This window comes from Typopeltis vanoorti, chromosome 8 (genome assembly GCF_054136105.1).
Source record: "Typopeltis vanoorti isolate ZY-2024b chromosome 8, IOZ_Tvanoo_1.0, whole genome shotgun sequence".
NCBI classification, from domain to species: domain Eukaryota; kingdom Metazoa; phylum Arthropoda; class Arachnida; order Uropygi; family Thelyphonidae; genus Typopeltis; species Typopeltis vanoorti.
In genome coordinates, this window is record NC_143556.1 from 132,361,045 (window position 1) to 132,388,321 (window position 27,277).

Here is a 27,277-nt window from a genome sequence, read left to right on the forward strand (position 1 = left end):
CTGACTGCATGCCTGGTCAGTGTTTTTTATCACTGTGCTGTCATCACTGCTTCTTTCATTTAGCAGTTTTTCAAAGTAATTACTCCATACTTCAAGGATATCTTTTTCTCCTGTTTTCATGTCACCTTTATCATCTCTAATTCCTTTTACAGCACTCTTTCCTCCATTCCTAAGCTTCTTCAACAACCTCCAGAATATTTTGCCACCTTCTTGATATTTATTTTTTATATTCTTGCCAAAGTCCTCCCATGACTTTTGTTTAGCTAGTTTTACACACTGTTTAGCTTTCTTACATTTGTCTCTGTATTCTGTAAGAGTAAAAGCTGACTTATTTTCCAGGAACTTTTGATATGATTTCTTCTTTTCCTTCACTGCCTCTTTAACTTCCTGTGTCCACCAGGGAGTTCTGATTTTTTATATCCTTGCACACAACCTCACCAGATGCCTCTCTGGCAGAATCAATCAATGTTTTCTTCAGAGTTTGCCACTGAATCTCCAAGGTTTGATTCCTGTTCTCAAACTCTTTCATTTTCTTTTCAATAATCTTTCTGTATTTTAGTCTACAGTTCACATCTGAGAGCTGCTCAACTTTTATTCGCTTTAAAACTTTCTTACATGTTATTCTTTTCAATATGAAATTCAATTTTATCCTGCTCAAGACAAAATAGTGATCACTTCCAATTTCAAATCCTCTGTACACTCTGGTGTCCTGCACCAGGGAGAAAACATCACTATCAACAATAACATAGTCAATGAGACTTTTCTTATTCCTACCCAGAAGACTCAAATTGATTGAGTGATTGGGAACGGAAATGGGGATGCTGGAGAAATTTTACAGAGAATAGTGAGAGATCAGGGGAGAACCAGAGGTCATCCCTGGAAACTGTATAAAGAGAGTGTGAGTAGGGAAGTGAGAGGCAGGTTTTTTTCATGCAGAGTTGTGAATGATTGGAATGCCTTGCCTGAGAATGTGGTGTCTGCAAAGAGTTTGAATGTGTTTAAAACATGGTATGATGAGCTGTGTGTGATAAAAGGACCTCCCAGATGAGTCTTTGACTTGGGGTGGTAATAATAACAATAATAATAATAACATCCACTGTATTCCTCAAATTTGGCTCTCTCTGACTGCTTTCTCTTCCCAAAACTAAAACTTTTCTTCACTGGACAGCATTTTTCTTTGAATCAAGAGGTGATTGTAGCTGTAGAGAGGTCTATTGCAGGTCTTACTGAGAACCACTACAGGGAATGTGATAATGGTGCTGGAGCATTACTGGAATAAATGTCTTAAGAGAGATTATGTTGAAAAATAAAAATAATTGTGAAATTATAAATTCATTTTTTTCATTGTTAGGCTGAGAACTTTTCAGACCACCCTTGTAAGATGGCTGTGAACAGGGTAGAATAAGAGAATAAGTAGTATGTTTTTTGCATGGAGAATGGTTGGGAAGTATAATATTTTGAATGACATTGTGGTGAATGCAAAGAATGAATACATTGAATGAGTTTGAAGCACAGTCTGATGGGCTTTGGGTGTAATGCTGTTTGTCTCCTGTGATGAGGCTTTGACTCCATGGAAGACTGGTGTTGATAACAACAATAATAATAATAATGAAAACGAAATTATTTGCTAATTATCTCCTTAATAGGAGGAAGTACAATACTCTATGTATTGCATATAGTGCCATCAAACACTTCACACAAACACTTCACTGTGCAGGCTTTTCAAACAGAAATTCTATGGAATAGGATGGTTAATCCTTATTCTGGGAGTGTGTTATATCTGTATGTGTTCTTGAGGGCAGTTTTGCCTGTTTTGAGGAAAGAAAAACTGAAATTTCCCAGAAGGGGGAACCCTCCACCTCTGTACAAGACTGGCTAACTCACCATTTGATTGAAAACACTTCATAAAAGTGTTTGCATCATACTTGGGACCTGGGTCTTTCATTAAATCAGCTGATTTAGATATGCGAAATGGCTCATCTAAAGCAACTGATCTATGGAGACTCCCATCAAACTCACAAAATATTAATAATATCAATAGCAACACTTATTTTCAAATTATGCAACTGTACTTGTAATGAGAACTACTGAAATAATATAGTAATGATGTAATATGCAGTCCTGATAACTGATATGAATTATGATTTCATTTTTTTTTCAACATATGTAATCCTATAAGAAGCTTACGAGACAACTTGGAGCTATAACATGGCATGAGGAGTTGACCAGAAAAGCAATAAATGCTGCTTGGGAACTGAAAAGAGATAATTAATAGCACCGATGAGTGAATGCATTCCAAAGGTCAGAAGGCTGAATAAGGTAGGTGTCAATGGATGGAAATGAGGGATCTAAGCATGAAATCTGGAAGAAGAAGAAGGGACGTTGGAGGCAGCACAAGATGAATAACGATAATAATCAGTTGCACAAAGGGCATAAAGATTAAGCCAGGAGAGTGGCTCAATTAATAAGGACAGCAAAAGTGCAGTAAGAGCAGAAATTAGCAAATCAGGCCTAGAAAAATCTTCAGGAAATTTTTCAATATATGGCAAGTAGGAAGAAAGAAGAAGAATGACTGTGGTGAGATGATGTTAATGGAGGAAGGTCAGAGACTGGCGACTGCTGCACTGGACACAGTTGAGGTGTTCAGTGAGTACTTCATCAGGGTGTTTTATCCTTAATGTGAAATCATAAGCTCAAGTGTAGAGAATGAAATGAGAGAAGACTTATGAGATGACTAGTAATGGTGAACACTCATTTAAGGAGATGTCAATGACTTGATGACATATCATCACGTGTCTTATGGGAATGTTCCAAGGAGTTACATCAGCCTTGGCCTACCTGTTTAATAAGTCTCAAGCATGTCAATGACATCAATGGAAAAAGAACCCAAAATAAAAGAGAAAAAGTACTCAAAACTACAATATCATGGGATAAAAATGAAATACGAATAACACCAACAGAGAGTTTATAATCACCATATATATATATATATATATATATATATATATATATATATATATATGGTCATTACATAATAATTTGAAATGCAGCATTAAGAAATCTACTGAGTCAGATTCCAGTTTCATGAAATCAGTAATAATAATAATATTATTATTATTAGTAGTAGTAGTATCATCATGGGATACCTACAAAGGAGTCTGGGATATTGTTGTAGAAATACACTCTAAAATACATAACACACCGTACTCCCTCTATCCTTCCATTGCATCAACACACTGTTCCATCTACTATCATTAATATTTTGTCTATTAATTAGAGATATTCTATGGAAAATTGGTTTGCATGTAGGATGAAAATCCCTGCTATCTCCATATGAGACTGGCTAACTTGCCTAGAACTAAAAAATCCCATATGAAGATTCTTCTCATCTTTCCACAACTAATACAACAAGTGCATTAACAATTAATCCAGATATAAAAATATGAAGAGTTTGTCATAAATAAATTTGAAGGTAGAAATTATATATATCCAAGAAACAATGAAGAACCATACTCAGAATTAGTTCAATATAATAACTATAGTGCTCAAGTTATGATCCCTATGAAGTGAGCAGGAAATGATGTTCCACTATGTATTCAAGATACCAAGTAATTTTATATAAACTTGGTTTTTAATCCTATTTCCCAAGTAAGCAAACAGACAAGTAAGTCAAGTTTGTGCCTGCACGTAGTGAAAGTCTGAGGCAACACGTGGTAAAGGTGAATTAAGCTCAACAGCAGTAGCTGATGAACATAGTGGCTGTTAAAATTTGTAGGCATAATGCGTCAACTTCTAAGATTAAAATCCATTACAAGTAACTACTGTTAATTATATTTTTGATGATTTTATGTCTATACTTAATTAAATGTGCATTGCAGTGATTTCATTAATCATTACCTGTATGCAGTTTGTCCACTAGCTGCACTCTACCCAAGCTTGCCTGAAGGGCTGGTCCATATTCCATTAGAGCAATATCCGTACATAATTTCTCAGCTCTGAGCATCAGATATGATTTATCAGTATGATCACTAGAACGAGCTAAATGGACCACCACTTCTCCAACAATAAAGCGAAACAGGATATTAATATTGTTACTGGGAGAAACATTGTCATCAAATCCTGGCAAATCAACAACTCTTGCCCATTCTTCAGGTTCATCATCTGAAGGCTCAGAAGATGAATAATGTTTTTCAATATCTGAAATAATTCAAATCATTGTTGAAAGGTTAATTAGAAAGCATTCTTCTAAAGTAAATTTCTGAAAATTTTAAGTCAAATATACAGTTGATTCTCAATACAGCATACTTGTAGGGACCAAAGCAATAACTTTGATTATAATCGAATGTTCATTACAAAAAATATTGTTAATAGCACGCTCCAGAGAGACATAAAATCAAGTAGACCATACTTTGGAATTTCAATTAAAAGAAGAAATATCTCCATGTACCACAAAACCAGTGGTGCATCCCAGGGTTCTCTTCTTGGGTCCCTATTGTTTTACTTGTTTGTACATGCAAGGATAAGGAAGTGGTTGTGCCACTGTATAAGGCACTGGTCAGATCACACTTGGACTATTGTGCTCAGATCTAGTCACCTGGTACAGAGACGAGCAACTAAAACAATATCAGGAGTTTGGAAAGATGGCTATGGAGAGAGGTTGAATAAATGCGAATTGCTGAGTTTGGTGGATGGACAGGTGATATGATAGACACGTTTAAGTTAGTGAGAGGATTTTATCAGATTAATCCTGATGAGATTATGAAATGAGCAGAAGTTGAGAGGGGGACAACCAGAGGCTCTTGCTGCAATTTATATAAGAGTTTGGTAAAGAGAGGTGTGAGGATTAGATTTTTTACATGGAGAATTCTCAGTGAATGAAATGCATTACCAGAATATGTTGTTCATGCAAGGAGTGTTAAGGATTTTAAGATTTGGTATGATAAATATGTTGTCAGTTGAAGGAACCTCCCATGAGGAGTCTGCCGACTCCATGGAGTGTGCAATAATAATAATATTTAAATAACCTACAAGAGATTGTAAAGAATGAAAGAGTTTGAAACAAGAACCAAAATTTGACATTCACAAGCAAACTCTAATGAAAACATTTATTGATTCAGACAGGAAAGGCATCCAAATTTCCTAGTGGAACTGAAGAAGCAAAAGCACTAGAAAAAGGAGGAAGCATGTAGAAAGGTCCTAGCAAGTAATCAGCAAATGTCCTTAGAAAACTTACTAAATAACGAGCCAAAAGGCTTCAGTTTGGCGATGCAAAAATTATAAAAATCAAGTGGATATTAGATCCAGCATTATTTCAAAGCCAAATGTAAAAACTATGAAAGTTTCATAAAAATAAGTTGACCAGAGGGCTTATGGAAATATGCTCACTGGCAATTATGAGTTGCCCTAGCATAAACTATTTTAGAAAACATGCACACTGCCCAGGTATCCATATATTAGCTTTCTAATTTGGTCCATTTTTTTTAAGGTTTCACTGGCCTGACAGCTGTTTCGAACTGGTTGGTTCTCGTCAGAAACCAGGCAGAAAACTTAAGAGAGCAAAAATTCTCTTTCTATACTAAGACTTGAAATGTGTTATTATTATTATTATTTAATGACATCTCCACGGAGTCCAAAGACTCATCGAGGGAAGGCACCTTCTCCACAACTCTGTCTGCACCACTCAATCCACCATATGTCTGCGTGGTTAGCCTAGTGGCTGTGCGCTTCGCAACCATATGACTGAGGAAGGAGTGTCCCAGGTTCGATTCCCATCAAAGACGTGAGGAATTTGAGGATCTTCCTCAGCCATAGCCAAGTTAGCCGGTCTTGGGCGCAGGCAGTAGGGTTTTTCCTGCCAGTTTATCTGGCATTTTAAATCCTGCAAGCAGGCAAACCGGCCCCGTGAACACACACGGATCTACAGTTATAAATACTTAACCTCCCATGAGGGTGCTCAACTTGCCCCAATAGGGATGAGGGAGAAAAAGGGAAGAAACTCCATACAAATAAATAAATAAAATCCACCAACTACAATGAAGCGCAACTATTTTCATCATCTACACCAACATCATCTACTGCCGACCACCACCACTAGTATTTTCACAGACAATCACAAACATCCATGCCCAGGGTGGGATTCGAACCCGCACCTTTTGACTAGAGAGCAGATACAGTAACTACTCGGCCAACCATTCCAGCATGTTGGAGGGGTATTTTTCATAAGCAAACTCTCGGTCAGTGTGTAAGAGTATTTACTAAAATAAAGAACTAAAAGGCTTCAGTTTGGTGATGCAAACATTATAAAAATCATGTGGATATTAGATCCAACATTATTTCAAAGCTGAATGTAGAAACCAAAAGCTGTCTGGTCAATGAGTTGACCAGAGAGCTTTTGGGAATATGCATGCTGGCATTTACGAGTTGCCCTAGCTTGGACCACTTTAGAAAACATGCACACTGCCCAGGCATCCATATATTCACTTTCAATTTGGTCCATTTTTATAGAAAGTGAATATATGGATGCCTGGGAAGCTGCATGTTTTCTAAAGTGGACCGTGCCAGGATAACTCGTAAATGCCACTGGGTGTATTCCCATAACCTCAGACAGTATGTAACAGAGGGCACACGAGAATTAAGGATCTTGGATTTGGTTATCTCATCAGAGGATGTCATTATAATTGAGGTGTCAAATCATCCACCAATTGGTGAGAGTGACAATGAGGTGATTACCTGGGTGGTTGCAAGCAGTGCAAGGACCCCTGTGAGAAAAGGGTATATGTGGAACTACAAGGGGGGGGGGGGTGATTATGAAGAGCTCAGGAGACAGCTTGCGGGTGTAGCATGGAATGAGGAGTTAGCTGGAAAAGAGATCAATGCAGCTTGGGGGGATTTTCAAAAACTACCTAGTAGATGCAATGTCTAAATGTATTCCAAGGGTGAGAAGGTTAAATAAGGTAGGTGTGAGATGGATGAATAAAGAGATTAAGCATGCGATACAGAGAAAAAAGGGCATTCTGGAGGCAGTATAAGAGAAGTGGAAGTAACCAATTTCATGAGGTCTACAAAGACCAGGCAAGGAGGGTGACTTGCTTGGTGAGAGTAGCTAAAGAGAAGTATGAACAGCAGTTAGCCAATGAAGCTAAAAAGAATCCTAGGGAGTTCTTTTGATATGTAGCTAGCAAAAGAAAGAATGATTATGGAAGGATGACATTGATTGGAGGAAATGGTATAAAGACAGCTGTTGCAGAATGTGCGGTGGAGATACTTAATGAGCAGTTCATAAATATCTTTCAATCTTGTGAATGTGACTGCATGGAGAGATTGAGAGCAGTTGATGATGGGGAGGAGAGACTGACTGTAAGTGAGCAAGAGGTGTTTGGGGAGTTGAGTAAACTAGATGTAAATAAGGCTGTGGGACTTGATAATATATCACCAAGTATTCTGAATCAATGTGCCAGGGAGTTGACACCTGCCTTGACATATTTTTTTAATATGAGTCTTGCTCTCGGTCAAGTTCCTAAGGAGTGGAAGGAGGGCAAGATTGTGCCACTTCATAAAGAAGTTGATCGAACTCAAGTTTCAAACTATAGGCCTATCTGTGTGTCAGGTGTTGTAGTTAAGTTGTTGGAGAAGCTTGTGAGAACTAGGATCCAGAGTTGGGTTGATAGCAATGGTATTATCTTTGATGGACAGCATGGATTTGCTAAAGGGAGGTCATGTTTTAGTAATCTACTTACTTATTACAATAAAGTGACTGCTTCCTTGGACAGAGGAGAAGAATACACAGTAATATACTTGGATTTCGCAAAAGCTTTTGATAGAGTACCTCATGATAAGTTGACAGTCAAACTAGAGCAGATGGGGTTCGATATTAGATTAGTGCATTGGATTGGAGACTGGCGATCTGATAGGTATTAACAAGTTGTGTACGGGGGGGTGTGCGTTATCCAGGAAAAGAAAAGTCACCAGTGGAGTGCCTCAAGGGTTTGTTTTAGGGCCATTACTATTTAACTTGTATATTAATGATATTGGCAAAGATTTGGATGGAGATATTCAGTTGTTTGCAGATGATGCAAAGTTGGGACGAACCATAAAGTGTAGTGAAGATGTTGTGGCCTTGCAAGAAGACTTGAATGAATTGAGTGATTGGGCAAGCAAATGGGGATGTGAATTCAATGTTGCAAAATGTAAGGTTTTAAAATTTGGAAAACAAAGATGAAATGCAGAATTTATGCTTGGTGAGAATAAATTGTTGGCGGTAGAGGAAATAACAGATCTGGGGGTGATAGTGGATAAGGATCTAAAATTTATGGGACACATCGCCAAAATTGTGAAGACAACACAAAGACTTCTGGGAATGATGTGCAGGACACTTACGTGTAGAAGTAGGAAGAGTCTTGTTCCATTGTATAAGGATTTGATTAGGCCACACATGGCCTAATCAAAGCCTTATACAATGGAACATGGGCTAATCTATTGTGCCCAGATTTGGTCACCGGGTTTTCAGAAGGATGAAGAGATGTTGGAAAGGGTCCAAAGGAGACTGACTAAGGTAGTTTCTGACCTCTGGAATGTCGAGTATGAGGAAAGATTGAGAAGATGTAATTTGCAGAGTCTGGTGGTCAGGAGGAAGATGGAAGATATGATAGAAACCTACAAGTTGGTAAGGGGGTTGTTATAGGATCAATGCTGGAGAAGTTTTACAGAGAATAGTGGGAGATCAGGGGAGAACCAGAGGTCATCCCTGGAAACTGTATAAAGAGGGTGTGAGTAGGGGAGTGAAAGGCAGGTGTTTTTCGTGCAGAGTTGTGAATGATTGGAATGCCTTGCATGAAAGTGTGGTGTCTGCAAGGAGTTTGAGTGTGTTTAAGACTCTGTATGATGAGATGTGTGTGTGATAAAAGGACCTTCCAGATGAGTCTTTGACTACATGAGATCTTGGGGTAATAATAATAATAAGCTGTCTTGTCAACTTATTTTTAAGAAACTTTCATATTTTCTACATTCAGCTTTGAAATAATGCTGGATCTAATATGCACTTGATTTTCATAAGTCCTTAGAAAATACACAGAAAAATACTAGGAAACTAAGTAGTGTTTAAAAGCAGCAAAACAAAAGTCACTGATATACTTCGCATATCACAAAGAGTGCAAAACATTATCTAGGCTATTATAAAAGGTTTAGAAATAGAGTAAAGAGTCCTGTAAAAGGAATCAGAGAATATAAAGGTGATACAGAAATAAAAAAAAAAGATATTTTGTATGAAGTACAAAATATCTTTCTTCAAAATATAAATTCTCTCTTCCATCATCTATGTCGATGATGATGAGGCCGAATGAACTCTTTCCACTTCTGTCTGTCCCAGGAGAGTCCGAAAAATTCTGTCCAGTTTGGTGTCGCTTGTTGTGATTTGGTTTTCAGGTGCCTCTTTTATTTTGTCTATCCATCTAATTCTGGGCCGTCCTTTGGATCTTTTACCTTCCATCGTTGTATTCAGGGCTTTAGATGGTAGTCTTTCTGCTCCCATTCTGGTCACATGGCCAAACCATCGCAGTCTTCTTTCCTGGATTTTGTCTATTATTGTTATTTCTTGTTTTAGTCGTTTCCTTATGTCTTCATTTCTTAGTCAATCCAGCAGAGATACTCCAAGTAATCTTCCTAGCCAGCCCATTTCAGTAATTAATAATTTTTTTCTCTTCAGCCTTTTTGAGATTCCAGCATTCACTTCCATAGAGGAGTACTGGGACGACCATTGTTTCATAGATTGTTATTTTTGTTACTTGTTTGATGTTTCTTGAGTTCATTATTTTATTAAGTCGTCCAAAAGTTTGGGATGCTTGACTGATTCGTCTGTTTATATCTTTTATAATTTTACCATTGTACTCAATAACTCCTCCAAGGTAGGTGAAGTTTTCTACCTGCTCTAGATTCCTGCTATCAATTTCAATTTGCAGATTGGTGCTTCTTTTTCCTATTTGCATAATTTTGTTTTGTCTATATTTATGTTTAATCCAGATTTTATACACTCCTCCTTTATTTTATCAGAAATTCGCTGTAGATTTTCTTCTGTGCTTGCAAGTAATGCAATGTCGTCTGCAAATTTTACATTTGTCACATTTTTCTCATATATTTTGATTCCAGAGTCTTCATTGTTTAAGGCCTTATTGGTTGCTTCTTCCAGTGTAAGATTGAAGAGGTCTGGTGACAGATTGCATCCCTGTCTTACTCCACTCTCTGTGTAGAACCAGTTGGTTAAGGCGTCCTCCATTCATACTGCACTTTCAGATTTCTCATACAGATTCTTTATTATTCTTATGGTTTTGTTGGGAATTCCAAATTCTTCCATTGTTTTCCATATCTTCTATGGATTGAATCAAATGCCTGACGAAAGTCTATGAAATTTATGTAGCAACTTTGGTTGTACTCTAGTGTCTTTTCTATTAGCTTTCTTAAGGTGAATAGTTGATCAATTGTGCTTCGTCCTGGTCTGAAACCTCCTTGTTCTTCTCCTAGTGCCAGTTCTATATATGACTTAATTTGTTTTTGGAATACTTTTGTAAAAACCTTACTTGTAATACTGAGGAGGCTAATGCCTCTGTAATTGACACATTCTGTTTTATCTCCTTTTTTGTATATAGGAGTTATGACTTATTTGGTCCAATCAGTAGGCATTGCTTCGTTTTTGTAGATCCTTTCAAATAATGTTTTTTATGGTTCCAAAAGTTGTTCCTTTCCTGCTTTTAAGAATTCTGCATGTATTTGATCAATGCGAGGTGCTTTCCTAGTTTCGAGTTTTTCTATGCTGTATGTTATTATTTCTTTGGTAAAGATATTTGTTTCCTCTTCCATTTCAGTGGCTGGAATCGTAATATCCTGGGAGCTGTTTTTATTATATAAATCTTTGAAGTATTCTTCCCATCTGGCCATTCTTTTTGTTTTACTTTCAATTAGTTGTCCCTCTTTGTTTTCGATTATTATAATTTTTTGTGGTCTGTGTCTTACTAATTTGGTCTATTTGTTTATATAATCCATGAAGGTTATTTTCTTTTGCTAGCTTTTCTGCCATTTTGCATTTTCTTCTAACCAGTTATTCTTGTCTTTTTTTAACTAGATTTCTAATTTCTCTGGTTAATCTATTATATTCATTTCTGTTATAGTTCTGTTTTAGTTTCATGCTTTTCCTTTGATTGCTTAACCAGGTGCTTTCCTGATGATTAAATACTGAAGTATTTAATTTGAGAGATTGCTAAATGAATCAAAAAGTGGCAGAACAATGATACAAAATATTCAAGAGGAGTACATATCAATACTAGATATAGAAAAGCCTCAAAAGCAAGAAATGTGGAAAGGCTACTGAGAAGATGATTTCGTAAACAGTGATTAACATATTGGCTGCAGCAAGATAAGTCAATGTTGCATTTATTTGTTAAAATATTATGTAATATTTAGGTTGAATGTTGCTTTGTGATATTTGTGATTGAAATGCATGTTTGATTAATTTTAGACTGTATTATCTAAGATAATACAGTCTAAAATTCATTGTTTGTTGTCTACAGCTCTGGAAGAAAATGGATCTGAAAGTGTGACTGGTGCAAAAGTTGGCAGGAAAGACAAATTAAGTGAATGCCATGAATTTTTATAGAACAGTATGGTGCTGCGAAAGTAATATGTATATGTGGAGAGATGATGTTTATGTGGAGGGACTGATTAAGAAATAGGACCAATAATGGATATGCAGAAAATGCAATATGCTGATGGATCAAAAGACTTCTTTCGTTCAGAGTAGAAAAAATGGTTTTTTATATCTAGTGTTGATATGTACTCCTCTTGAATATTTTGTACCATAAGTGAAATCGATATTGAAAAAGATTGTCTGAACATTAAAAAAGCATTATGAAAGAGAGAGAAGAAAAGAGTCCAAATAAACATAAGAAAACGTATGTGAATGATGATGAAAAAGTAAGTGAAAGTAATAGTAACATGATGAGATGGGCTGATAGCAAAAATGCATCTGCAACTAACAGTAAAACAGCAAAAAAATGCTCAGATTTTAAAGCTGAGTTGGTGAAGATAAGGCAAGATAAGAGATAAAGTGGATGTAGACTGAAATGAAGGGAACTGTAGATATGTATCGATGGGTGAAGAAGACATAAATGAATGATGCTCGAATGCAGCATATAATGAAAGACACAAAAGTGGTGTAAAAGTTAGATGTTGCCAAAATATAAATTATCTAAAACACTGACCTTTTACAGTGGGAACACACCTATATTTTCTTGTACAAATGTATTTTTATTTTTCTATGTAAAGCTATCTGTATAAAGAGCAAAATAAGCCCAAAGGGAATTAACTTGCTCATTGTTTAAGAAGGGAAGTATTGAAAAAAGTATTGTAGAAGTATTGAAACCAAGAGAAAAGCCTGAAATTTGGCATGTCTTTTGAAAATTGTTTACGAGTCCCATCGCAGGTGACCTTCAAGATCGATATTGAAAGGGGCGCGGTGCGAATCAAAAGGAAAGGCCCATAGACAGGATTAAGGAGGTAAAGGGAGAAAGTAAGATTTTCGGCGAATATTCGAAAAACATTATCCAGTGTTCTCAAAACTACTCACAAGACTCGCATGGGGATGTTAGGGGTCCCAAAAGCTTAATCCAAGATGCAGGGACACTGGGGTTTAAAAGGTTTGGTTCTGAGATGAGAAGTGTTGCCTTTTCTTCATCCTGCGTGATCCATCCACGAGAGACTAAGATCGAGAGGTGCAGTAAGTTCTGGTGGGGAAGATGGAGAGACCCGTCCACTGACAGCTGCTCCAGTCACAGCCGAAGATATCCGGAGGCGATAAGTTAAGGAGAAATCTTGCCGTATTGGTCCTGAAGCTCTGTTGAGTGAGTGCTCGACCCGACCTATGCAGAAATCCTTCGCCAGGCACTTCAAGACACCAGAAAGCCTACCCTATATCCTGCCAGCTGCCATGACTATTCATCGGTGACCTGTATTGCTTTGAAGAGAATTCCAAGACACGGAGTGGAAGAGAGAACCCCCCCTCCCCTCAAGTGCCAGAAAAAGAAAAAAAAAAAAGGAAGACCCATGTGAGTCTATCTATTCATTAATTGTTTGTGAATTGAAATTTTTTTGATTAATTATATGTGTACATATGTTCCTGCTATCATATCATTTGAATGTTTGAAACTCAATAAGGTGGAACCTCATTAAGTTTCACACTTAAACTCAATATGATTAAGTGTTTGAAGGGAATGAGAATTTGAGAGACATATTTGAATACGTGTATGTTGTATTTTGACTGATGCTAAATTAGGAATGTCAAGCGCACCTAACGAACTCATGTTATGTGAATAACTTCCTGATAGTTGCAATATAAAGTATGCCTGTTGAGAGTCTAACTAAGTAAATTATTATTATTATTATTATTATTATTAAACAAGACCTCATGGAGTCAAAGACTCATTTAGTAGGTCCTTTTATCTCACACACATCTCATCATACCGGGTCTTAAACACATTCAAACTCCTTGCAGACACCACACTCTCAGGCAAGGCATTCCAATCATTCACAACTCTGCACGAAAAAAACCTGCCTCTCACTCCCCTACTCACACCCTCTTTATACAGTTTCCAGGTATGACCTCTGGTTCTCCCCTGATCTCCCACTATTCTCTGTAGAACTTCTCCACCATTGATCCTATAACAACCCCTTACCAACTTGTAGGTCTCTATCATATCTCCCCTCTTCCTTCTCTCCATTAGACTCTGCAAATTACATCTTTTCAATCTTTCCTCATACTCGACATTCCAGAGGTCAGAAACTACCTTAGTCAGTCGCCTTTGGACTCTTTCCAACATCTCTTCATCCTTCTGAAAACCAGGTGACCAAATCTGGGCACAATAGTCCATGTGTGGCCTAATCAAAGCCTTATACAATGGAACAAGAATCTCCCTACTTCTACACGTCAGTGTCCTCCTCATCATTCCCAGAAGTCTTTGTGTTGTCTTCACAATTTTGGCGATGTGTCCCCTAAATTTAAGATCCTTATCCACTATCACTCCCAGATCTCTTATTTCCTCTACTTCCAACAATATATTCTCACCAAGCATAAATTCTGCATCCCATCTTTGTTTTCCAAATTTTAAAACCTTACATTTTGCAACATTGAACTCGCATCCCCATTTGCTTGCCCAATCACTCAATTTATTCAAGTCTTCTTGCAAGGCCACAACATCTTCACTACTCATTATGGTTCGTCCCAACTTTGCATCATCTGCAAACAACTGAATATCTCCATTCAAATCTTCGCCTATATCATTAATATACAAGTTAAATAGTAATGGCTCTAAAACAGATCCCTGAGGCACTCCACTAGTGACTTTCCTTTTCCTGGATATTGCACCCCCATACACAACTTGTTGATACCTATCAGATAGCCAGTCTCCAATCCAATGCACTAATCTAATATCCAACCCCATCTGCTCTAGTTTGACTGTCAACTTATCATGAGGTACTCTATCAAAAGCTTTTGCAAAATCCAAGTATATTACTGTGTATCCTTCTCCTCTGTTCAAGGAAGCAGTCACTTTATTATAATAAGTAAGTAGATTACTAAAACACGACCTCCCTTTAGCAAATCCATGCTGTCCATCAAAGATTATACCATTGTTGTCAACCCAACTCTGGATCCTAGTTCTCACAAGCTTCTCCAACAACTTAACCACAACACCTGACACACAGATAGGCCTATAGTTTGATGCTTGAGTTCGATCACCTCCTTTATGAAGTGGCACAATCTTGCCCTCCTTCCACTCTTTAGGGACTACCAAGTGCAAGACTCGTATTAAAAAAATACGTCAAGGCAGGTGTCAACTCTCTGGCACATTCCTTCAGAATACGCGGTGATATATTATCAAGTCCCACAGCCTTATTTACATCTAGTTTACTCAACTCCCCAAACACCTCTTGCTCACTTACAGTCAGTCTCTCCTCCCCATCATCAACTGCTCTTAATCTCTCCATGAAGTCACATTCACAAGATTGAAAGATCTTTATGAACTGCTCATTAAGTATCTCCACCACACATTCTGCAACAGCTGTCTTTATACCATTTCCTCCAATCAATGTCATCCTTCCATAATCATTCTTTCTTTTGCTGGCTACATATCGAAAGAACTCCCTAGGATTCTTTTTAGCTTCATTAGCTAACTGCTGTTCATACCTCTCTTTAGCTACTCTCACCAACCAAGTCACTCTCCTTGCCTGGTCTTTGTAGAACTCATGAAATTGGTTACTTCCACTTCTCTTATGCTGCCTCCACAATGCCCTTTTTCTCTGTATTGCATGCTTAATCTCTTTATTCATCCATCTCACACCTAACTTATTTAACCTTCTCACCCGTGGTATACATTTAGACATTGCATCCACTAAATATTTTTTGAAAATCCCCCAAGCTGCATTGATCTCTTTTCCAGCTAACTCCTCATTCCATGCTACACCTGCAAGCTGTCTCCTGAGCTCTTCATAATCACCCCCCTTGTAGTGATTCCACATATACCCTTTTTTCACAGGGGTCCTTGCACTGCTGGCAACCACCCAAGTAATCACCTCATGGTCACTTTCACCAATTGGTGGATGATTTGATACCTCATTGATAATTACATCCTCCGATGAGATGACCAAATCCAAGACCCTTAATCCTCTTGTGCCCTCTGTTACATACTGTCTGAGGTAGTTATCCCTCAAAAACTCAAGAAACTCATTTTCTTTACTTCCAGTTGCTATCTCTTCATTCCAGTCTATATTGCCATAATTAAAATCACCCATAATGATCACCCTTTTCTTATTTGCTTGGCTTATTTGACTATACATTTCACTATCACCACCATCCACATTACCAGGTCTATAACAACATCCCACCAAGTATTTGATTCTATTCACCTCTATACCACTGGCCCCATTTCCCTCTTGCATCTCTACCTTGTATGGACATAACTCTTTCTCTATCATCAATAGCACTCCCCCTCCCTTTTTACCCCTTCTATCCTCATGAAACACATCATACCTTTCCATCTCTATTCCTTTCAGGATGTCATCCTCATCTAACCATGTCTCACTTATTCCGACAATCTCTGGGTGCACAGACGCAATTAGTGCACCCATTTCATCAGCCTTGTTTCTTATACTTCTAGCATTGGTATACAAACACAACAACTCATTTCTGGATCTACAGCTCGTTCCACTGATACCACTCACTAGATGTGATCTCTCCATGCTGGACTGGGGCCATTTCCCTTTCTGCTTCTTCATTTTAGAACCCTTTGCAATTCCATCTGTTTCCTTTTGATCCCTGATCATCCCATTACCTTACTGCCTACACATTCTCTCACATCCTCTTGGAGCATCCACCTTTCTCACGCTGTGTATCCCTGTCCACCCTGAGCCTCGCCATTTCCCTGCTCCTCTTGCACACCCATTCTCTCATTTTCTATACTCATACCACTCACTTCCACATTCATTTCCACTCCTTCAATCTCTCCTGTCTTACTCTCCTGCTCTTCCACATCACTCCCCTCTCGATCTGATTCATTCTCTCTATTCACTTCTCTACCTTCCAGCAGCAGTCTCTCCAAGCGACTCACACCATAACCACTCAAATGCAGTCCATCGCTCCCATACAGCTCACTTCGTCCCTCAAACTCATTCCACACATTAACAAACTGTACTCCCATCTCCTCACACATTTCAGCCAGAATATCATTCATAATCCTTGCTCTCTGCCTCATTTCACCACAATCATACCTAGGCAACACACTGACCACCCTTCCTGTCACACTATTCTCCTTTATCTTTCCAAGCAGTCTCCTGACATTCATTTTGACATGCTCTTTGTTCTCTCTCAAATCATTCGTACCAATTAATACAATTAACTCTTTTGCTCATTCCCGCCTCAATCACTCTACTCATTTTACCGCCTGGAAAACATACCTTGTGCATTTTATTCTCTAGCACACCTTTAATAATGGAGTCGCCATACAACGCCACTCGCTCATCTTTTGTTATCTCTTTCATGCCATCATGATTTATTTTAATAGTTTTGACCTGAATTCTCTTAATTTCATTCCGCATCCATTTCATTTCTTGCTTCATCCAATCCAATTCACCTTCTGAACCTCGCGACACATTCACTCTATCATTAAATCTTTCTAACTCTCGACCCCCTTTTCTCACTTTCCCTCTCATTCAACCTTCTTTGTGTCCGTACTTTCGGTCCAACATACGTCCAACTTTCACTATCATTCTTCTCACTTTCACTCTCACATATCTTTCTTTGTTTCCGTACTTTCTCACATATCTTTCTTTGTTTCCGTACTTTCTCACATATCTTTCTTTGTTTCTGTACTTGCGAAAGAATATACTAGAAACCAAGTTGAGTGATTGAGAAAGACTAAGAATTACCTTTCATAAATGAATCTTCTGATTTCATGTGATATGTACAATTATTAGACCAGAAATTAAACTTATTGTTACTGTTGATAAAAATAGGTGTCCGATTCAATCTTTTGCAATGCACTGATCCTAAAAACACTATTTGGACCTGATTGCGGAACCCCAATGATTAGTAGTGATTTAAGATAAAAAGCGAGTAATTTTGCCATGACTGCAAACCTTGGCTAAGATATTTGATTATTTGATCTACTAGGGTATGAAAGCTTTCTTTTGCCTATAGGGGAATTTCAGAGGTGCAGTCTTCAAACAAATAAATATCTGGAGATCCCAGGCATGAAAAAAAAAAAAAAAAAACCTAAGGTAGAATGAAAGAAAATACAAAAATATTAAGTTAAAGAAAAAAAAAAGGTAATAAATAATTTACAAAGGTGCAATAACATTATATTACAATGGCACAGCTGACATAGATAAATAAGCATGATAAGATAATTGATAAGATAAAGAAATATTGCTGATAAGATATTGCGTGTTAAGCTAATATAATATAAAGGGAAAAAAAACGCTTACAGTGGTATTGTATGAGAATTCAATTACTAGAAGAGTGGTAAATAAGATGTACAAGGTTTATTTTCCAGGAGGTGGAATGAGCAGAGTGATGAGGCATTGGAAAAGAAGAGTAAGTCAAGCAAAAAGCTGGTAGAGTTAGTAGAAACAAATGACTTAATTGGATAAAAGAGGAATGGAAGACTGGATATTAGGAGACTGTTGAGAATAATAAGAGATGATAGTGTGATAGTAGAGGTAGTCAGTGTGTTGCCCAGACATCACAAACTTCCATGCCGTGGACATGGATGTTTGTGATGGTCTGTGAAAATCCATCACAAACATCCATGTCCATAGTGGTGGTGGTAGTGGACAGTAGATGACATTAGTGTAGATGATGTGGTTGGTGGATGAGGTTAAGTGGTGGAGTTTGCCCTCCCTTGCTGAGTCTTTGGACTCCCTGGAGGTGTCAAATAATAATAATAATATGATAAAAGGCACAATGCTGCTCAAGTTTTCATCCATGAAAAATTTTAATGTGGTCATTCAATATTTTATCCATTTTGGCCAGTATGGAGATTAATGCTATCCATAAAAATTGCAGTCCAGTTAATAGATGACTCTCCTTTCATAGCTCCATTCCAATAATTTTTTCATGCATATTTTGTTTTTCACTTTTGCCTTGTGAGCATATTTCTCCCAGACTGGCTTCTATCAATCCTCCACTTGATTCTTGTGAAAACATGAGTAGTAGCTGCTGGTTAACAGTCATTTAGAGTGCAGGTTCAAATCTACTGAAATAAATTAATACATATATCAATAGTTATTAATATTATTATTATGATGATTAATATTCTTCTCTATTATCAACTTTTGTCCTTCAGAAAAGCGTTTGGAACATCGTTTTCTCTAGAAGTTATAAAACTCCAGCTGTTCAAGAATATATCAACATGTTCCTTTTTTATTATTAACTATGTGTGGCTCTGATATAATTAAGGTTTTTCAAACTTTTGCTTCCATTAAAAAAAAAAAGGCGATGAAGTGGTCTTACATTTAATTTCGCTCCTCCCATAAAAAAATTAATAAATAAAAATATAAATAAATAAATAAAAAAGATAATAAATTTTACTATATGGTTCAAAGTTGAATTTAACACATAATTTTACAAGGAATCTGAAATTAAAAATCTGTCGAGTTTCTGAGTCAAAATAACATTGCTAAATTAATATAAGTACAAAGTACAAACATAAACACAAGAGATGCTAATGCACGTTCATATTGTTGTGAAATGAATGCTAAAACCCAACATTAGACTTACCTGAAATTATATCATCTGGTAATTGTTTGGAACCATCAATACATACAGACCTACTTTGTGGCATACTTGTAACCAATTCTTTTAAGGCCTTTAGCTGAGTTTTATTTAATTCCAATTTGGCATATTTAAAATTCTAAAAGAGAAAAGGGCCATAATGAGAAGAGAATGCATATGAAACTGATAAAACCACCTACGGCATTAATAAAAAATAAAAAAAAATCAAAATATACATAAAAACAATACCTTTAACATTATTCAAAATTAAGTGGATATTGAATACCACATTATTTCTTAGCCAAATAAGAAACTCAAAGAGGAAATCTAATCTAAGAGTTTCATGCCGAATATAGAAAACTATATAAAGTTCGCCAAGTCCAAGCACAAGCCAACACCTGGTAGTACAATGCTAGGGCAACTCATAGTAAAGGTGGAGCAACCTCCAATCACTGTTTTTAGTATTTTCCCATAATGTAAAACACAGCTCCTAGGAGATGTATTACTGTTCTACATTATGAGAGAAGGTCACTACCCAGATCGGTTTTGACCTTTTTTGAGGTGTCATCAGTGAGTAGGTAGACCTAGATGTAATACTAAGGTTTCAATAGTCAAAGCTTATTTCTTTACTGTTTTGTTCCGGAATCACTGTTGTTTAACTCATATATCAATGATATAGTTCATGGTGCTGATCTGATTGGTCGAGTGGCTAGCATATCCACTCTTCAGCCATTTATTTATAGTACTAATAAATCTTATTCTCAATGTCAGTTGGATAAGCCATCAACTTGTGTGTTACAAGAATGTGCTTCTAGCGTAATGTCTTGGAATGTGCTTGTAGTGTAGTGGTTATCACATCTGCCTAATACTCAGGAGGTCCTGGGCTCAATCCCTGGCAAGTACAGATTTTAGTTTTATGAAGGTCTTGTTGGCCGGGTGGATAGTATCTGCTCTCCAGTCAAAAGGCTGCGGGTTCGAATCCCACCATGGGCATGTATGTTTGCGATTGTCTATGGAAATACCATTGATGGTCGAATGCAGATGCCGCTGGTGCAGTTGCGGTCAGTTGGTGATTGAATGGTGGAGATGGAGTTATAGAGTAGGTGTCCTCCCTTGATGAGTCTTAGGACTCCCTGGAGGTGTCAAATAATAATAATAAGAAGAATATGCCAGTGAATGGCAGCATTTATTTTAGGACTATTTTAATTCTAAGCACTCAAAGAGTGCCATGAGAATGAGGATGGCAAAATAGTTCCATTACATAAAGCAGGCTCAAAAATCAAGATAAGATTAAAGATCAAAGGTTTCAAATTATATACTAGTTCTTATCTCAGGAGTTAAGGTTTCAGAAAAATAAAAGATGGTGGCATATAGAATTCAGAAATTGATGGACACGAATATGATTCTCTATTTACTAAAATAAAGAGCCAAAAGGCTTCACTTCAGCAATGCAAATTATATAAATTAAGTGAATATTAAATCAAACCATTTCAAAGCCGAATATAGAAACTGTAACAGTTTCATGTGAAAATTGACCAGAGAGCTTGTGGGAATACACTCGCCGCTATGCTATGAGTTGTCTTAGTCAAACCTTGTAGGAAGCACAAAAGCTCAAAGCGCCAGTATATTCGCCTCCTATTGGTCCATTTTCATAATGGTTTCACCAGTCTGACAACTGTTTCAAACTCATTGGTTTTCATAAGAGACCAGGCAGAAACCTAAGAGAGCAAAAACTCTCAGTATTAAGGAACTCTAAGCATCAGAGAGGTGTATTTTCCATAAGCAAACTCTCGGTCGGTGCGTAAAGTATTTACTAAAATAAAGAGACAAAAGGCTTCACTTTGGTGATGCAAAATGGACCAACAGGAGGCGAATATATGGGCGCTTTGAGCGTTCGGGCTTCCTATAAGGTTTGGCTAGGGCAACTTGTAGTACGGCTGTGAGTGTATTCCCACAAGCTCTCTGGTCAGTTTTCGCAAGAAGCTTTATAGTTTCTGTATTCGGCTTTGAAATGATGTTTGATTTAATATCCACTTAATTTATATAATTTTCATCACCGAAGTGAAGACTTTTGGCTCTTCATTTTAGTAAATACTTTACGCACCTACCGAGAGTTTGCTTACAGAAAATACACCTTTCTGACGCTTCAAGTTCCTTAGTATATTGAAAGTTTTTGCTCTCTCAGGTTTCTACCTGGTCTTTGATGAAAACCAATGAGTTTGAAACAGCTATCAGACCAGTGAATCCTTATCAAAATGGACCAATAAGAGGTGAATATACGGGTGCTTTGAGCATTTGTGCTTCCTATAAGGTTCGACTAGGGCACCTCGTAGTATGGAAGTGAATCCTTATCAAAATGGACCAATAGGAGGTGAATATAGGGGCACTTTGAGCGTTCATGCTTCCCATAAGGTTCAACTAGGGCAACTCGTAGTATGGAATACTTGTTTGAAATGATGTTGGATTTAATATCCACTTAACTTATATGATTCTCTATGGTGAACAGTATGGCTCTATGATGGGGGAGGTCTTGCCATAGTATTTTTGTCACTTTTTACAATAAAGTGATAACTAAGTGTGATAATGGAAATGACTACATCGTGATAATGCTGCACTTTGCAAAAGGATTTGAGAGGATACTGTAGAGTCCTATTATATAAGTTGAAGTAAATGAGATTGGACATAAAGCTTGTGACAAGATAACAGGATGGCTGACAGGCAGATATTCAGAGTGGCATATGGCAAAGTTGAATCAAAGAGATGGCACATAGTGTGCCATATAGATCTCTACTTCGGCACTGCTGTTAAATGTGCACATCAGTAATACTAGGAATTATATTTGTTGAAAGTTTTTCACTTGGTTATATTATATTATTGGTTATATATATTATATTGTCAATACCCTTGACCATTTTGTTTAATTTGAGTCTCAGGTCTGGGTTAGTCCTGAGGGGGTGGAAAGAGGGTAAAATAGTTCCACTGCATAAAGGTGGTTCCAAGACTGCTGTTGTAAATTACCGACCGATTAGCATATCAGGAATCGTTGTCAAGGTCTTGGAGAAATTAGTCAAGAAAAGAATACAGGATTGGATAGATGAAAATGGGATATTGTATGGGGGACAACATGGTTTTGTGAAGGGTAGATCGTGCCTCAGTAACTTGCTCACGTTTTATAACACAGTGACGGCTGAACTGGATAGGGGTAATGGGTTTACAGTGATACTACTGGACCTTGCCAAGGGTTTTGATAGGATACCACATAGAATCAGTAAACTGGAGCAGATGGGGATAGATATAGTGTTGGTGAGATGGATAGGAGGGTGGTTGAAGGAGAGATACCAGAGAGTGGTTTATTCAGGAGTGGAGTCTAAAAGACGGCTTGTGACTAGTCGAGTGCCGCAGGGTTCTGTTCTTGGACCACTGCTTTTCAATTTGTTTATCAATGATATAGGAAAGGATTTTAGAGGAAGTGTTCACTTGTTTGCCGATGATGCAAAGTTGGGTAGAGCAATTATGAGTGCACAGGATGTCAAAATTTTACAGGATGATTTGGATAGTTTGGAGGACTGGGCTAGGAAAAATGGATGTCAATTTAATGTGCCAAAGTATAAGGTTATGCAGTTTGGGGTGAAAAGAATAGCAGCAGTATATCGCATTGGTGGAACCGTACTTCAGGAGATTGATGAGGCCAGGGATTTGGGAGTGCTGGTGGATAGGGAATTGAAGTTTAGGGAGCACATTGCAAAAGTGACTAAAACAGCTCACCAAATCACTTGGCTTCTGAAGAATTACTTTAACATGCAAAGACAAAAAAGTTGTTGTTCCTCTGTATCGAGCCTTGATAAGACCCAATCTGGACTACTGTGCCCAGTTATGGGCACCAGGGTTTCTTCGTGATGGGGAGGAAGTGGAGAGGATCCAGAGACGAGTGACCAAGATGATAGCAGGTCTGTGGAATGAACCTTATGAGAATAGGTTGAAGATTTGTGGGTTGCAGAAATTGTTCGATAGGCGAAGGAGGGGTGATATGATTGAGACATTCAAATTACTGAAGGGTTTCTATAAGATCAATCCAGAAGATATTTTTGAAAATATGACTAGTGGTGGGAGGACTAGGGGCCATGAATGGAAGCTGGGCAAGAGTGTTGCTGACAAGGGTGTTAGAGCTAGGTTTTTTTACTTGGAGAGTAGTGAATGAGTGGAATAAGCTTCCAGAGTCTGTTGTGGGTGCTACGACCGTGAATGAGTTCAAGGGAAGGTATGATAGATACTGTGTGAATGTCGAATAGTTGTTCTTCACATGATGTTAGGGCCTCCCTCGATGAGTCTGTCGACTCCTTGGAGTTGCCCGGAACAATAATAATAGTAATAATAATATTATAAATTAAAGATACCAAGAAATTATATACTTGGTTTAATCCATTATCCATTATACATGGAGGAAAATCAACTTGTTTATCAGTGAAGCTAAACTGGGGAGAGAGTAACAGTTAATAATGATGATGGAGAGATAATCCTGAATGATGATATAAAAAGTCATGCATTTCAGGATAAAAAAAGATGCAAGCTGTGTATTGCATAGATAGACATGGATAGTTGGATGAGATATCATCTTGTGTGTTATGTTAGTGAATGGCACTGTTCAGGATCAACCAGTATTTAAGAAAAACAGATTCAGATTGCATACTTGGATAAGGAGAATAAATCATGTAGAATTTAATGATGAGAAAGATAGTACAGATCTGACAGACTTATGCCTGCCTATGAACGAATTTCTTAACATCCAAGTGATCCTTTGAGATATTTTGTTCCCTTTTGCTGTATGACCTCTGAACTTCAGCTCTTTGGCTAGGAATTTAGGAGTAGGCCAGAGAGTTGAAGTTCAGAGGACATACTGCAAATGGGGATAAAAATATCTCAAAGGATCACTTGGATGTTAAGAAATTCATTCATAAGCAGGCATAAGAAAGTTATTATCTCTTTTTAAAAGGCACTGATGCAACCACATCTGAACTACCGTGCACAGATCTAATCACCTGAGTTTCTTGGGATGTGAAAGTGATGAAGTGGACTTGAGGCAAAAAACCAAAATGGAAACTGACTGCAGAGCGCACTCTGTGAGGATAGGCTGAAAATTTATGGATTACAAAATGAAACCAATAAGCAGAAAACAGAGGATATGAGAGAAACAAAGTTATTAAAAGCATTTTACAGAGCTTAAGAAAAGTTAAATGCATAACTAAACAAAACAGAACAAGTTCATTCCTGGAAGTATTTTAAGTGAGTAATTGGCAAGAGTGTAGGAATAGGTTTTTTGCTTGGAGAATGATAAATGAGCAGAATCAGCAATTGGAAATGTTTGTGAGTACTTTAAACAGATATATGTGTCAACAACCTTGTGTCAATAAAGGTTAGATTAGCTTCCTACATTTAGTCACTGGACTCCACGGTGATGCCTATGTAGAAACAACCTACAATCAGATCTGGCTAGTGGTGTTTGCTGGAAGATTTTTTTATAATAATTCTAATAAGTAATTATGATACAGGTAAAATACAAACATCAAAATTAGAAATAAATATTGGTAGTAGTAAAAGTATTTTTATTCTGTTTATATCTATTTAATCAATTAGCAAGTGCTGTTATGAATTTAAAATATGTAAACCTTTGAGTATACTAAAGCATACCATTTCTTCTCTTGATTTCAAAATTCTATTGTGTTCATCTGTAGAATGAATTTTGTGAAACTCCTTTTCAGAAGTACTAGGAAAAGGAATATTGCAAATGAACTCCGACAACAGTTTTATTCGTCGATCAGAAAGATTTAGCTTTAAACTTGGAACTGAGATGTTTAGTTTTTGCCTAAAAGTAATAAAATAATAAAACGTAAAATCAAATTATCAATTTTTTTTTTTTTTACAGACAGTTTTCATTTTAATATACATATATTTCAGCAAATGTTGCAAGCAAAAAATATGGAGTCATAATGCATACTTTGTCCATAATATGATGAAGATGATGAAAGAAATGAAGGGGATGTAGAGTGAAACAAAGAGAATTGTAAATATGTATAGTAAAATGAAAAAGATGGGAATGAATGATAGTGGTATCAAAGAGGTAATGAAAGACTTGTGAGTGGCATTGTCTGGGATTCAATTATTAGAGGTGTAGTAAATGAGAAGATGCACAAAATTTATCTTCTGGAAGGTAAATTGAATAGAGTGACTGGGGCATTGGATATGAGAAGTAAATGAGCAAAGGAGTTTTTAGTGGTAGTAGAGACAAGTGATTTGACTTGGGAAAAAGAGAATGAAAGATTGAATACTGTGAGAGGAAAGGTGGTTAATGTGTTGCTCAGATATGACAGCGATGAGAGGAGGTAGACAGCAAGGATTAAGAATTGCTATTAAAATGTGTGAAGAGAAAGGAGTGCAGTTTGTTAATGTGGAATGAGTTTGAAGGACGAATTGAACTGCATAAGAGTAATGGACAACATTTGAATGGTTTTGGTGTGAGTCATTTGGAGAAAGATGCTAGAGGGGAGAGTACCAAGTGCAGAGAATGAATCTGAGCAAGTAAGAAGCAATGTGAAAGAGTGAAAAAAGGAAGAAAGAAGAGATTGAAATTATGCTTATGAATGGAGAAATGGGTGTTAGTAGCATGAGCGTAAAGAATAAGAAACACAGCATGAGAAAAGTTGAAGCTCAAAGAGAAAGTAAATGTCTGTGTAGAGAAGAAGGGAATGAGATGGCACAGATTGGAGGGAGACAGATTTGAAGAAGATTAGGGGATGTGTAAGGAAACTGATGCTACCAGGAGCATTCATGGGCCCAGTGAATTCATACTGAAGGGTCCATGAATGCTCCTGATGAAAATCCCATTATATTCATCCAAGAAGCTTATTTTAATTTTGCTTTTTCCTTATTTTTTTAGTACTAAATTGTCACTATATCTTAAGTTGCTGATTCTTGAGTCAACTATCAATATGCTTCTATTCCCATCATCCACTGAATCTCTTGAAGACCTCCTTACCATAGAAATTGAAGAGTCCAGGAGGTAGTATAGGATATACAACCTGGCCTTACTCCTTTTTGTTAAGAGAACCAATATAATAACATAGTATCAATTCTTTCTACAGTTTGGTAATGTTGAAAAGTTTACTTATTAATTGAATAAGTTGTTGAAAAACCAGACTTGGACAAATCAATTTCTCAATTCAAATTCCAGCTTATGCAGTCAAAGGCTTTATTGTAGTCAATAAGCATAAGCAACCATGACTCCTGAAGTCTCTTGATTTCTCAATTATTATTATAAGGACACCTCCATGGAGTCTGAAGACTCATTGCAGAGACCCAAACTATTCACACAATCTATCATACCTCTCCTTTGAACCCATTAATGGACAAATCACTCAAAACTGATTCTGGAAACCCATTCCACTCATTCACAACTCTCCAAAAAAAAAAAATCTATATTAATCCTATAAAATCCTTTAAGCAACTTAAATTGATTTCTATCACATCCCCTCTTTTTCTCCTATCAACCACCTTCTGCAATCTACACAACTTCAATCTATTCTCATAGGGAACATTCCACAGACCACTTGCCATCTTGGTCACTTGCCTCTGAAACTGATTAATTATTATTCTACCTAATTTCACATAATCAGCAAACAAGTGAATATTTCCTTTCAGGTATTTCCTGTATCATTTATGTGCAAATTAAACAGTAGTGGTAGTCCCATCACCAAACCTTGCAGCACACCACTAGTCACCTCATACATTGATTCTGCAGCTCCATATATATTCCCTTTTTGGTATCTGTACAGCAGCCACCCTCTTTTCCACAAAAATGGTGTCATATCCATCCCCAATTTGTTCTAATTTGCATAACTGAGTTTGATGTGGTATTCTGTCAAATAGCTTTATAAAATATGATATCCTGTAGCCATTTCCTTTATCCAACTCAGCTGT

At 37.1% G+C, this 27,277-nt stretch overlaps 1 protein-coding gene across 10 annotated transcripts in view; it reads right to left on the minus strand.

Moving 5' to 3' along the window:
• Positions 1-27,277, minus strand: part of LOC150104358 (intermembrane lipid transfer protein VPS13A-like) — a 2,072,875-nt gene that overhangs the window by 1,182,302 nt on the left and 863,296 nt on the right. For all 10 annotated transcript variants that reach the window (XM_090396324.1, XM_090396319.1, XM_090396320.1 and 7 more), the window contains 3 exons: positions 24,992-25,166; positions 19,313-19,445; positions 3,898-4,197 (listed from right to left, as the gene is read on the minus strand). In XM_090396324.1, the coding sequence (XP_090252450.1) occupies positions 3,898-4,197; positions 19,313-19,445; positions 24,992-25,166 (608 nt within the window). The remainder of the gene's footprint in view (positions 1-3,897; positions 4,198-19,312; positions 19,446-24,991; positions 25,167-27,277) is intronic.